At 34.2% G+C, this 14883-nt stretch overlaps 1 protein-coding gene across 3 annotated transcripts in view; it reads left to right on the forward strand.

The window, feature by feature from the left end:
- The window catches only part of FER (FER tyrosine kinase), a 152224-nt gene that overhangs the window by 117462 nt on the left and 19879 nt on the right, over nt 1-14883 (forward strand). Inside the window, exon 17 of one of the 3 annotated variants that reach the window (XM_041395881.1) lies at nt 10897-10951. The exons of the other annotated variants lie outside the window; for them this stretch is intronic. Coding sequence (XP_041251815.1) covers nt 10897-10936 — 40 coding nt within the window. The 3' untranslated portion in view covers nt 10937-10951. Of the gene's footprint in view, nt 1-10896; nt 10952-14883 lie in introns of those variants that run through there. 3 annotated transcript variants of the gene reach the window in all.

Below are 14883 nucleotides of genomic sequence, written 5' to 3' on the forward strand. Positions count from 1 at the left end.
GGAATTTCCCAAGCACTGGAAGTGGAGCCATGTGGCTTCACGTCTGTACAAGGAATCTGGGAGCCTTTGCTGCCTCCTCTTTAGGTCAGGTAGGACAGATTAGTCATGTGCAACTTTAATGTTGACAGGAGGTAAATGGGAATGGAACAATTTAATTCATAGTAGGAAGAAGCTTTAACACTGTAAAAAGAGTGGTGGTTTTCTGAATGAACATTAAGCTTGTTCTTTTTTTGTCAGAAAGTTCATCTACTGAAAGTGGTTCTTGGGTAAAAAAAGAGCTGAGAAAATTAACTAGAGAAAATTAACTAATGGACTAAGCAGTGGTTAAAAAAACCTTAGTTTTTTCATTTGCTTAAAGGTCCATAGGCATTGATTACTATTGCTTAAAGATCAGTAATGCATAGTTAGCAATATTTTTTGTTATGTAGAGTGCAGTAAAATGAAATTGGTTTGCTTTGCTGTTGTCTTTCTGCAGTATTCAATTTAGGTCCTTTGATTTAAGGATTTTTTCAGAATCCCGCATATATATTTTCAGCAGTTTAGGTGACTAATTTAGCACCAGGCATATTTGGGTACCTGCTAAAGGAAATTAGGGCTACTTAACAATTTATTTGCATTATTTTTGATGCTGCTCTTTAGCTGTAACTGCAGTAGCTACACTTAGCCTTTATATTTTAAAATTCTACCCAAATTTGTATTGGATTTTGGAAATTATTGTCTGAATTACACTTTAACTTACCCTTTCAGTAGTTGGGACAATGCCACAACTAATGTGCTGTTTGTTTTTGAATTTTTTATGTGTTAGCCATTTCAGTAGGTAAAAATGCCTACATTGGCATGTAAGTGATTATTGTATGATTATTTGATCTACATTTGCATTTCCTCTAGCATCCAGATAGCACTTGTCCTTTGCTCTCTCTCTTTAAAGAATGGAGATGACTGCACTTTCATTGGGACAAAAAGCTGCATGAAAAGATGTTATTAAAAAAATAAAAAGAGTGGTTGAACATCCACAGAGGAATGTGGTCATTTAATCTCCATGTAATTAACATGAGGTTGAAGAATTGTTTCTTGCCTTCATTTTTACCGTATGCTATTATTTAGATAGTTCAATTTTTCTGTTAATTAGAAACAGAAGATAAGGATGGAAATGTGATAATTTGAGTTGGCTTCATAAGCATTTGGGAGTAGCCTTCTTTTCCAGCACTTGATTTGCATGTGGTGATTTCATTTGTCCATAATTTATGTTTAATTTTCAAAGCAGTCTTGGGGGCTATAGGAGGGAAGCTGCAATTTCTGTTGGACTTTATTTGATGTACAGAGGTGTCTTCTACAATATCAGGTTGACTTATTTGCAGTAGATGCACTATGAGTGTGAGGAAACAGGGTCCAAGGTCCCTGCATTCAGTGTCAAATTTTCCTTTCAGTCAATGAATTTATCTTCTGGAAGCCTCCTGTACTGTGAATTAAAGATGTGTTAGTTGGTAAGAAGATCATGTTTTCTGGTCTAGTTCTTCTATTTTTAGTCATATTGCTACTGCTTCTGTTTGCCTTGGTTTTGTAGCTGTGAAAAACCCTGTGTTGTGTAAAATCTGGTTTACTTTCATGTTATGAAATCCTGACCCTGTGGATATTAATTCAGGATTTCTACAGTTTTCATTAGATAAGTATAATTTAATTTAACTACATATAAATTGCTAGGAACATACTTGCTTCCCTGCTACTAATCTACTGCCTGCTATAAGAGCTTTTTTCCCTCTCAAGTCTGGTAACTGCTAATGTATGGAATTTTGGAAAAAGAGTGTCAGAACCCTTTCATAACCATGAACTTAAGAACTATAATAAGTAGTTAAGTAGGTCTTTAATTTCCTGTGAATCTTCTGTTTCTACCTGGAACAACAGTTCAGCTACCATGAAAAGGATGAAAAGTGATCCTTTGCAGTTTAGCAAGGGGCTGCTCAATTCTGTGTGTTTCACGAAGGATTGGAGCCTCCTGTGAGCAGGAGAGTGACGGTTTAGCTCCAAAATGGAACAGGTCTCCTTCCTAAGGAGGAGAAACAACCTGTCTGCTTGATTTCTCTACTTAAATCCCATGGAAGACAGTAGCTAAAACTTCTCTGTGCGTGCCCTTGGGAGGCTCCACACAACCCCGTACTCCTTGGAATGACAGCTTTGGTTCTGTTCTGCAGCAAACTAGGGACTTGTTTCTCTGAATATTGCATTTCCTCCTGGCCAATTGCAATGCCTGAGGCCTTTATTGCAGTTTCTGTAATTTTCTCTGCTAGTGTATGGCTTACAAAGAAAGACAATATTTTGGTGGTAAACCACCTCAACTCTCTAAGGTTTATTGCAAGGATTAATTTGCCATTATTAATTATCTTTTTATGATTCCTTCAGAATTACATGTATAAAACAATGATCTTTCTATAGCTTTCTTTCATAGAAAATTTATTTATGACTGAATGAAAAAGTATGTACTACTGTATTGATAATATCTGTTGATCATGCTTCAATGAATAAGTCTTTGAGAGAATTATGGTCAGTGCTACAGTTAAAACACCCTATAAATGTAGTGAATAATCATAGTTTTGATCCTTTTTTGTAAGAAGATGTCTGCTTTATATAAAATGGTTTCAAAGCATTTTTTCCCAATATAAATATTAGAAATATTTCTCTTCTGTTTAAAGATAAAAACAAATGGAAACTTTGATGAAGAACTGTTACTTTCTACAGGCCACTTTCTGTAAGATATATTGTTAGTTAAAGAAATCCACTAAAATTTACTCTGGAAATAAATATAAAATAAAATAATTCCGTGTCTATAAAATAATTTTTAATCAAACTTTGAATTTCATTGGCACATTACCATGTGTTGAGCTTTTATTTCTTAGTATAGGCATGCCTTATGCATGCCTTTTAACTGGTAAGGGTTTTTCACCAAAATGAGTATTTCCACTGACTATTAGATTATAAAGATACTGTGCAATTAAAGCATTGCCAGTTTTATACATGTTATTGTTTTTTATTTGTTCTGTTGGTCATAAATGTACTAATGAAGGAACCATTTGCAAGATTAAGAAAACCTTTCTTGTCATGGCTCTGTTGTGGGTAAACATAAGGATCTGTCTGCCAACTCCTTCCAAAAAAAAATTGAGTTCAGAGAGCTGCTCTTGGGACTCCCAGCTGTTGCTAAACAAATAAAGGAAGCACTGTTTCCCAAACAGAGGTGCTTCTCACTTCTCAGAACATTAATGCCATGGGCGCTGTTGAGGTGCTTGATCTGCCACGATCCTTCTTTGATCAGTGGCTATTAAAACTGCATTTCAGACCATAATATTGGTAAAGACAAATGTGTCACTGCTTTCAAATGTGGTAGGAAATTATTTGTCAAAGTTTTCACTCAAAATGAGGTGTTTCCAACCCTAAAATAACTAATATAGGGCACTCTAAGTGCTGTCATTCAGGAGAGGCAGCTGAACACTGATGGATTTCTCTAAGCTTTTAGGAATAGATTTTAAGAATAGATCTTTGAGAGATTCCTGCCTCTTTTATTTTTTTCCTGCAGTCACATTAGTAAGTGTGGTTTGATCCCAGGGAACTACATTTACAATTAAATTTGGATCAGTTCTGAATTAGTACTTCTGGTTGTCTGAGATCTTATTCGAGCAGAGTTACATTATTTTTTTCTTTAGTGAGCTTGTATAAATCTATTCTGAAAGCATTAAAGAAAAATAAACAACAAACCAGCAAACATGAGTATCTAAGCCCATGAATATTGTACACTTTAAACTCATTATAATGAATTAGAGTATCGAATTCACAGTACATTGTAACGGAAGTGCCTGTGAGCTATGGAGAAGAGTTGCTTCTGAATAGAAATTGAACTTTCTTTTAATCTATTATCTGTATCCCTAAGCTATTGAATTTTGACATGGTTGGTAACAAAAGAATTAAAAAGGAACAGAAATACAGTTTTTTCCTTGTGGATGCTGTGCAATTGTTCTGCTGGTTGATACTGCTTCCCCTTGTGTGCTTTATTTGAAATTCACCCCAGGTTATGTTAAAAGCAAACTAGGCATCACAGATTGAGCTTTGCTATAGCTGCACAAGACTTGTAATTAGAGTAACAGATGTGTGGGTTTGGATGGCCAGAGTCTGATATAAGAAAGGTCTGCGTATGTTTTTGTTTACTGTAAATCCCCACGTCATTCTGTCTCCCTAAGACCATGCTTATCTTTCATATATTCCTGATCTGTGCTCAAGGTAGGCCTGTTACCAGACGAGTTAGTGGTCACAATGTGCAGGAAATATATATTAGAATTGTGGCTTTTTCATGTTACTGTGTTAAATAAACATGCAGTAGACTAACTAAGTATTACATTAATGTAATTATTGTTACATTAATGATAGAACTGGAATCTGTGGTGCTTTTTTTTTTCCTCTTTAGGAATAACATGATAGTTTATTCAGCTGCTATTAGGACAGGTTTTATTTGCCATGGGGATTTTCCAGTACTATTTATCTCTACTACTTACTACTCTTCTTTTAAAATATTAAAATACAAAGCATCTATTCATACTAGTGGAAAACAAAGTTCTTGTTCAACTATGGTCATTCTGGGGCTAATATTAACAGTTAATGTTCCCAGAGGCCAGTTTAGTATAGGATATTAGATTATGCCGTTCCTTAGCTTCAAATGGCAAACTGACGTTTCTTCATATTAAATAAAGGGAAATTGCCTTTTTCTTTCTATGTTTGTATTTTCTTTTGAAAAGGCTGTTAGAATGTTTCATCTTCATTTTTGCCTAACTGACATTTCCTTTAGCTTCCATTTTATGTCTGAAGAAAACACAGCCTGTATATCAACTGAATGGCATCAGGGATAATCCAGTATGATCAGTTAAGCATAGTTCTTTATATTAATGTTTTGAAGTTGAATATTGAAAATATTCAATAAGGCAGATGTTTTCATTTTATTGTGAAGTTTGCCTAGTGGTCCCTATTCAGTATGTGCTTAAGTATCATCTTTTGTGTGTTCTCCATAAAATGGGGAAAATAACCAGTTATTTCAGACATCTGAGCTTTCAGTATTCCAATTTTTCTAGGATGGTGATTTAAAATGTCACATAGAGTTAAACTGAAAGTAGTAATAGTTAAATTTGTTAGCGTTCAGGAACACATAATCACAGAATGATTATATGCAGGAGCTGTTATTGAAGCGCTCTTGGTGCCAGGGGTACAGAACCAAATCTGACTCCACCATGGGTTCGGGATGAACGTGTTTTTATATTCTATCATTATGTAACTTATATATTAATTACTAAACTTACATTGTTATATTGTATACATTGATTTCATCCAAGCATAGGTTTCTCGTGATTCCCCCAAACCCTTCAACATAGTTTCTCATGATTCTTCTTACGATTAAACAATAATTATATTTAAACAATCATCACATCTAACAATTATATCATTTATCATATACTGGTTATGCAGGTGCAATTTCACATGATCTGGCAAACACAAGGTCTAATGTTTCCCAGAACCTACTTTTAACATTTTCCCAGGGCCTACTAAGCATAGCTTTCTTTCTAACTCCAAGAATTTTCTATTATTTTAAAATCTTTTATTATCAAATTGGTGGCATGCTATTGCAGAATTATTTTGTACACCTAGGTACTTAAAAAATACAGTGTCAATATTGTCAGTAAGTGGTAAAAATACAGATATGTGTGGTGACAGAATTCACTGATAACTGCTAATACAAGGGAAGCTGAAAATCCATTACTTTCCACAATAAGTAGAAATTTATAATGACTTCTATTTTTTCTTTCTGTTTCATACATTTCACCTGTGAGTTAGCAATTAGAGGTTGGATATTTACCATTAGAAGGCAGATTCTTCATTCTGGTCATCTGGCTTTTGCATTTTTAAGGAACATTGAGTATTTATATATAACTTATTTTTGACCTGAGGTCTTAGTCTCACAAAGAAGAGCCTGAAAAATCCCTGCTAAGTGGCATATGTTGTGTACAAATATAAAGCGACAGAAATGTACCATTTTAAGGATAATATTTTGTAAGAAAATTACCCTAAACACTAAACTTTTTGAAGTTCCTTTGCCTTTTGTTAGTCCAGGGCTTTTCCTTCTGAGATTTCACAACTTTCCTTTACGTTGTTCCCACCCTTCTAGATTTTACTGCACAACTGGGTAAGATTATGAGTGAGGGAAAAAATATGCAAAAGGAAAATTTGTTAAGAAGGAAATATTTTTGTTCTTCTTATTGCATAGGTAAATTACATATTGCATAGGTAAGGTTGTATTACTTACTAGCTGATATTTCTGCTCTTACATGTTTAAGTGAAAAGCAATAAATCTGTTCCCTGAATTCTCAGATAATGGTCTGGTCTTTCTGCCATGCTGAATTCCTGTTTGGGTTCCAGGAATCATCAGAGAATCCAAAAACCAAATGCAAAGTTCAAAATATTGCCAGATACTGTAACAAAATGTTGTATGTGATGAATATAGTGTTACATGATCTCTTGTTTTAGAAGTGCATCTGTTTTTTCCTAAGGAGGCAGTTGTTCTATGTAAAACCAAAATGAAGTAATTAGAATTTAGTAACTGTTTAATAGTTAGTATTCATAGACGGTGAGGAGAAACATTAAATATTAATCTTTTATTATCAAATTGGTGGCATGCTATTGCAGAATTATTTTGTACACCTAGGTACTTAAAAAATACAGTGTCAATATTGTCAGTAAGTGGTAAAAATACAGATATGTGTGGTGACAGAATTCACTGATAACTGCTAATACAAGGGAAGCTGAAAATCCATTACTTTCCACAATAAGTAGAAATTTATAATGACTTCTATTTTTTCTTTCTGTTTCATACATTTCACCTGTGAGTTAGCAATTAGAGGTTGGATATTTACCATTAGAAGGCAGATTCTTCATTCTGGTCATCTGGCTTTTGCATTTTTAAGGAACATTGAGTATTTATATATAACTTATTTTTGACCTGAGGTCTTAGTCTCACAAAGAAGAGCCTGAAAAATCCCTGCTAAGTGGCATATGTTGTGTACAAATATAAAGCGACAGAAATGTACCATTTTAAGGATAATATTTTGTAAGAAAATTACCCTAAACACTAAACTTTTTGAAGTTCCTTTGCCTTTTGTTAGTCCAGGGCTTTTCCTTCTGAGATTTCACAACTTTCCTTTACGTTGTTCCCACCCTTCTAGATTTTACTGCACAACTGGGTAAGATTATGAGTGAGGGAAAAAATATGCAAAAGGAAAATTTGTTAAGAAGGAAATATTTTTGTTCTTCTTATTGCATAGGTAAATTACATATTGCATAGGTAAGGTTGTATTACTTACTAGCTGATATTTCTGCTCTTACATGTTTAAGTGAAAAGCAATAAATCTGTTCCCTGAATTCTCAGATAATGGTCTGGTCTTTCTGCCATGCTGAATTCCTGTTTGGGTTCCAGGAATCATCAGAGAATCCAAAAACCAAATGCAAAGTTCAAAATATTGCCAGATACTGTAACAAAATGTTGTATGTGATGAATATAGTGTTACATGATCTCTTGTTTTAGAAGTGCATCTGTTTTTTCCTAAGGAGGCAGTTGTTCTATGTAAAACCAAAATGAAGTAATTAGAATTTAGTAACTGTTTAATAGTTAGTATTCATAGACGGTGAGGAGAAACATTAAATATTAAAAGCTAATTATATAAAGGCTTATATCAGAATAAATTCTCAGGTTGTAAACTATCTGTAGGAAATGTCAGAGGAGGAGATTCAGATTTTTTTTCTTGTCACAGAAGTTGAATAGTATGAAAAATATTTATTTCTTGCCATTGGAGTTGAATTAGTCTATTTCTCATGAGATATCCCTGATACAGAAAGCTCACTCCTAAAAAATGAGTAACCTTTGCTAAGAATAAAGGAAATCAGGCTGAAAGAATTTAAAGCAAATTTTCTTAGACTCTCTCATTCTGTTTAACAAACAGTAACATTTTGAGTGTAACATTATTGTACTGTATTTGTTTTTATTTACTGCAATATCACTTCCTTGATGATAAATATTAGGCATCTACAAGTATTACTCAGTAAAATAATTTGAATAACATTTCATGCAGTGAGTAATAAATGTACTCACTGCATGAAAGCAACAGGCTCTCTCTAATTAAAAAGCAAAAAAGAAAAAATGAAAGGCTATTGAAATTAAGATAAAAATAACATGCTGTTAGTGTTTGTGGAAGCTATAGTGCTGACCATAAAGTCACATAGCTCTTCTGGATAGCGTAAATAATATTTTCTCTACTCTCATAATCCTGGTACAGTGGTGAGCAGTGGGTGAAAAGTAATTACTTTCTAAGAAAAATGGGCTTCAGTATACCATTGGTGCAGTGGGCAAAGGAGGTATTAGTGGATGATGAACAACGAATTAGATGATAGGATAAGACAAAAGCAGAAGAATGAGGAAGGAGGAGAAGGGGGAGAAGGCAGTCAACTACAGGAGTTGCTTCAGAAGTGAGGTTTAGGGTGGCTCTTCGAGCACAAGTTATTGACCACAGGTGTGTCAGTGTCAGTACAGGGAAGCTAAAACATGCTTTCATGCACCGATTTATTTTCTTTGGGGTGTAGATATTTTCCTGTTCTCTTTCTTACAGCAAAAAATTCTAATCAGTGTTTTTGAAAAGGTAAAAGATGTATGTCTAAGATACAATGCACTAAGATATTGTGTATTGCTTCAATATTTTATTGGCTTCCTAATACTAATTCTTGACATTCAAAAGAGGAATATACCACAGTTATCTCAGACTGGAAACAACTTTCTTTTAATGAGAAATTCTTATGCTGTATGTGGTAACAAATAATTAATTCCCAAATTGTTTTCCAGAAGAAAAAATTATTTCTCTTTTCTGTGTTTTATATGCATACATGCACACAAATATATATATGTATATGCTTACTAGGTTACACCTATTTTGTGGATTTGACAAAATGCTTATCCACAATTTTTCCAGATAGTACTAATGATGATATACCTTACTGTGGTTTTTACCACTGCATCAGGAGGTTTTTTAGAAGTGCTTCCAACCTTTACAGACATGTATTTTTATCAGTGATGTATCATATTCAACATTGTTATCTGGCTGTGTATGTAGTGAAAAACAGATGAAAGAAGGACATGTGATGGGTTTTAGTGTATATTAATGAAATAGCTTGTTTTTAAAGTTTATGGAACTGGGAAACTTCATGGCATATAGGTCTACATATCAAATAATAAAGAGAGGGCTGTTTTCTAGCTCCTTTTGTAAAATCAGGATATTTTTCTCATAAAGCTGAGAGAAACTTACGTCTGTTAAGCTAGGTTCAAAGGTAAATTCAGTTCCAGTAGGTACTGCTCACAAAAAATGTTGTGGTCAAATTTAAACTGTCTGAAAGGAATCGCACTTGCTGAGGATGAGTAAAATAAAACACACAGAAAGCTAAGCGCATATTCTTTTTGTCATTGCTCTGTTGTTCTCAGCCTCTTTCCTCCTCATTCAGCAGAACTGTAGTGCATGGATATGCTTTTATGAAACAATTTTTTTTTATCACTGGAGTTTTGACTCAAATAAGGAGTTATTCTTTGTCAAAGGCTATTTCAAAATCCTTATGCAAGGTAGTAAACAGCAAGGGAGGCCATACTGGCATGTTAACTGGTTTGGAAGATAGATGGAGATCATCAAGGTACATGGAGCTGTGAGAATTTTTCAATCAATGTTGCAGTATTTAAATGCTCACAGATTTCAGCTGAGTCATTGAAGCCAGACATAAAAAGCTCCTGGCGATGCTGGATGTCAGATACTTCATCAAGTGTCCTGGTTTCTGGGAAATAAAAATTGATGAGTGGAATAATGGCCAAGCCCCAGTTTAAAAAAACCCCAAACTATATGTAGGAGTTAGGATGCTGTAAGTAAAAATACCTGATTTGAAAGCTTTCTGCTTTGGAATAATTTTGATTTTGGAGATCAGTAAGATAATTAGCCTACATATGCTCAAAAGGAAAGGTTTGAACTTTACTGCTCTGAATATTGCATCTTAGTAGTTAGTTGGTTATAAACATCTCCAGGCCTATCCACTAACAAATTAATTGACTGTCCTTTCTGGTTGGTATTTTAGGCCTCTCTGACTTCTCATCTGCTACCAGGAAGCCACCCTTCCTGCCCATCTTTGCTTGTGCAGACCATGCTCTATTGTATGCGATTATCTGGACTAGTTTCTTACTCTTCTTGTAGAGTCATGCATGGATTCATGAAATCCCACTCCCTCCTCATGAAAATTCTGACTATCCCAAATGAAGGGCAAAATTGAGATGACAGTGTCTCCCATGCTGTTACTGTCTTTTTTTTGACAGAACTCAAGTATAAAATATTAGTATTGTGATTACAAATGTATTTATCTATCCTGGCTGGTTTTTAATACATATTTATTTCAAATTATTAAACATCTGTATATATTATTAATCTTCTATAACACAGCTGGACTTATGTTGTAAATTGAAACCAGCTGGTTTTAGTTTTGTAAGTCAATAAGCATCTCTCTAACCACAGGTGAGCATTATGACCTTCAGATAGAGTCAGATAGACAGAACTCTCAGAACTAAGACTGTAAAAGTTGCGGAAGATTTTTCTATGTCAAACATAAAGACATATTTTTTCCTTAAGCAGGCAGTTTCTGCTTTTAACTATCAAGGAGCTATTAATTTGAAGTGCTCCACTTCCCTTTTGGGGAGTATTTTATAGTAACTTATACAGAGCTTGGTAATCTCTTAGATTTGATAGTGGGCCAATATTTTTCTCTGGCGGTTTTAACCTATTTTTTAAAATTGCACAGTTCACCTCTGCTGATGTCCAAGCCCCTTGCAGATGTCTGAACCTGGAACTGGGCTCTGAAGTGCCACTGATGTGCTGCTCACACCAACCTGGGTTAGGAGAAAGGACAAATTGGTACTCCCTAAAGAAGCCTGCAGTTGAGGAAACCAAAATTTATGTGATAGGTTTGCTACATACAGTGTGGGGCCACATTTGACATGTGAAACTACCTCTAACCACAAATTAATAAATGCCTGTAGCTGCCTGATGGAAATCTGAGGAGACTTAGCAGCAGCTGTGTCATTCTAACTTCATGGGAATCTACCTGTACCCAGCTGGCAACACCTGTAGCCCTTTATTGAACAGAAATTAGTAGTTTGTATCAATTGCACTTGGAATTTTGTTGTTTCCCCACATATGTGATTGGTTGAAAAAGTCACCTTTTCATATATGACAAAATGAACAAATGCAATACCCAGGAAATTAATAATTCTTTGGGCCTCTCCCTGTTTGACCACTACCGTTTTGTTGTGTACTTACTTTTGTTGTGTACTTACTTATGCCTGATACTAACAATAGATTCCAGGGCATCTGACAATTCTAATGTTTACTTTAAATCATTTAAAAGTTGGATACATTTATTTAATGTGTCCCTTTGAAACCGACACTGGTCTGTACACCTGTCAAATGTTTTTTGTTTTATTAAGGAACTTCATTAATAAAATAGAATTTCTTAATTTTCCTAGACAGACTGCTCACAATCTAGTAGATAATGATATTTTATTTTTCCAATGCTCAATTTAATTCCATTACTCATATTTAATTGGAATCCATATATTGTTAGGTTCTCTTTTCTTTCTACATGATTGCCTAGTAGTATTTGTTTTTTACTGAATGTTTTATGTAGGCTTAATTTTTAAAAATATAATAGTTCCTGTTTAACAGGCTATGTCTAATGCTTATTCCAACAGATATATTTTCTCCCTCTCCTTCTCTCCCTTCTCTTTCTCCTTCTCTCCTTTGCTTCTTTCCTTTTATTTATTTGCACTTATTGTTGCTTGCAGCTGCTCTTAGTTTGATGTTATCTGGAAATGTAATTAAATGCCTGTTTGATTTTTCCTTCAGATCATTAACAAAGCTGTTAAATGAAAACAGGCAACTCCAGTTTGTTGCCGTATATTATATCACCTTCTAAGAAGTTTCTTACCCTGGATTCTTTAAGGAGGAAGATCTTAAATGTTTAGCAGATGACTAGCTGGACTGCAGTTATTTTATAACCTTTGCCCAAATGCTAAAATGACTGTAACATTAAATGGCAAAGAAGATCCTGTCTTCCTAAAGTATAATGGCAGAATAGTTTTTTGTGCAGAAATATTTCAGAATAATAGCCAGGTGCAGTAAATCCATAGCTTTGCAATAGTTTTCTAATAGTTTTCTCTTCCTGTCTTTAGATTAAGCACAGGAAAGTGTTTTGTGCACCTCCAACAAACTTTGAATCCTTTAGGACAGGCTACATTCAGATTCGTAGGGAGTCAACCCTGTATAGGAATGAACATGCTTCCACAGAGAGCAACCAGAGGCAGAGGGGCTGTTTCTAAATATAGAGCTCTGGATTTTCCAGGGCAATGACATTGTTGTAACAAACAGATGACTTCATAAGATAGGATAAGGTTTTAATAGAAGAAAAAGGATAGAGTTCAATACGTGATGAATTTGGAACCCCTGGACTTATTAACATCTCTTCCTTGACTCAGCCCAGCTGTGAAATTCTACCATAGGAAATATGCATGTGACGTGTATGTTCATCCAGCTCCCTAAAGCTGGATAAGTCCTGTCCTATCTCCTGCTATCAATATGAGATGTAATCACGATCCTTAATCAGCACTGTCATCTCTTTTTTTTTCTTCAACATCTCCTATTTTGGATACCCCACCATAATTCCATGAAGATTCCATTACTTTCTTCTTTCTCTTGTGATGAAAAAAGTGCAAAATATTTTCTTCCACATAAAAGTTTTATTTTTGAGTGGGAAAGCTATTGTGGATTTTGAGTAATGGTGACCAAAAAACCAGGACAGAGGTTCAGTTTCTTTACTGTCTTAGTATTTTACAGGAAGTGAATAGCTAATTTTATTCCTCTAAATTGCTATAGATAATTTTCTGCAATGCATTAGTCACATGAAATTTCTTTTGTATTTCTGTAACTGAACTGCAGATCTTACTTAGATGTCTAGGACAGTTAGTATTCCTCGTCTTCATTTACATTTATCTTATTATAGTTACAAAACAGGCTATTTTTAAGATACTGAAATATTTCAAGATGTTGATAATCCTTAATTAAAAGTAAAGAAATATTGTAAAGTACAAATTAGAAATTTTTTTTTCAGACTGGAAAATTAAGAATTAGTGGGTTATTACTGTATATCTTTGTCAATGGTTTCTATTGCTAAGAATGCTTAGCTGGCATATGCTACCTGTGCCATCCATTTAAATTCTTTTCTCCCTAAATAAGGAACATCCCCAGATGAATAATTAAAATGTGGCTGACTTTCCTCCCTTTGCTATTGGCTTTCTTTGTGACTGTCTCTTAAAAATGCAGGAAATTTCTTTTTTTCACTTTCTAGCCACTCAGTTTAGGACTGCAGCACAATCCTCTTGTCTAGCACTGCTTGATTCTGCTACTTCTCTGCTCTGTCTTTTCCTCCTGATTTTTAATTAGACCTAATATATTTGGTTTCTCTCTTATTCCTTGTGTTTTATTTTCATGAACATGTAGTGTCTTGTACCTTAATTATGCTGGGTGCCTCATTTCTTTGTAGCCTGATTATTACCTTTACCTTTTTTTACCTTCATTAATAAAGTGTTTCAGGACCTAGTTCCTATAAAATACTTTATCTACTGAAAAAATCATTAACATTAGTCCATGCTTGTCTGTTACTTTTAAAATGTTAATCCATGCCCCTCTGCTGTAGGAGCAAAAGTAAATTTAAGTGATGGAAATGCATGTAGAGATAACTTAAACTACAGCTACTGTTGCATACCACATTATTGGTTCTGGCTATTGAAAAAGCAGTAGAGTTGCTACCTGTCTCAGATGAACTTTGATATTCACCTGTGGCAAGTGCTTAAATGTACTTAATACATTGTGATATTAACACTAGCAAATGGCTTTGTTTAATATAATGAAAAGTTTATTTTCTAAAAACCTTAATCATCAGAAAATCAGTGATAGAAGCTATTCTGCTTTTTAGACATTTTCTTTAAATCCAGCATGCAGCCTTTTCTATCACTGATATATAATGGACAAGGGAATATGACCTTTGACCATATCTGGTCTGCCTCTTCAGATGATTCCAGTTTTGTAAACAAGTTAAGCCAGTATTTAATGCTTCTGTACAGAGATATCAATTACATTTCAACATTATACTATATAATAAGATATAATAATAGAATTATTATACAATTAGTATAATAAGGAAGAGATTAACTCAAAACTAAATTCAGAATTAAGAACTAAATTGGGGGATTCTCCTGGTCTAAAAGGGCAAGGACACTCATCGTAACAAGACTTATGTTGTCCCACAGGTTGAATAAAGCCATTATATTATATTAAAAATGCGCTTGGTAGCAAAATGTTGTGCTCTGCTATTGTATTTCATTGTAGTTGCTTTTGTGAATGATACAGTGAAAAATTTTGCTTGAAAGTGGTATTTTTCTTCCTATGAATAATACAATCTACTTTTATAACTGGTTATGGAAATGGATGGCATTGTGATTGTAATTTAAGTCCACTGTAATTTTATCAAGCACAAAATGTAAACTTGTGTTCTGGTGCATCATGGATAATTAATTTTTGGACACTTAATTTCCTCTGTAATTCACTTAATATCAAAGAGACTTTTCAGGACTGTTACAAACCTTACATGTTTCTTAAATGTACCCATAGTTGTCCTTTTGTCCTCTAATGTTTCTCTTGAAATCCAAGAACTTAGGAGTGGTTGCATGGAACC

This window comes from Onychostruthus taczanowskii, unplaced genomic scaffold (assembly GCF_017590055.1).
Source record: "Onychostruthus taczanowskii isolate IOZ18803 unplaced genomic scaffold, ASM1759005v1 scaffold120, whole genome shotgun sequence".
NCBI lineage: Eukaryota > Metazoa > Chordata > Aves > Passeriformes > Passeridae > Onychostruthus > Onychostruthus taczanowskii.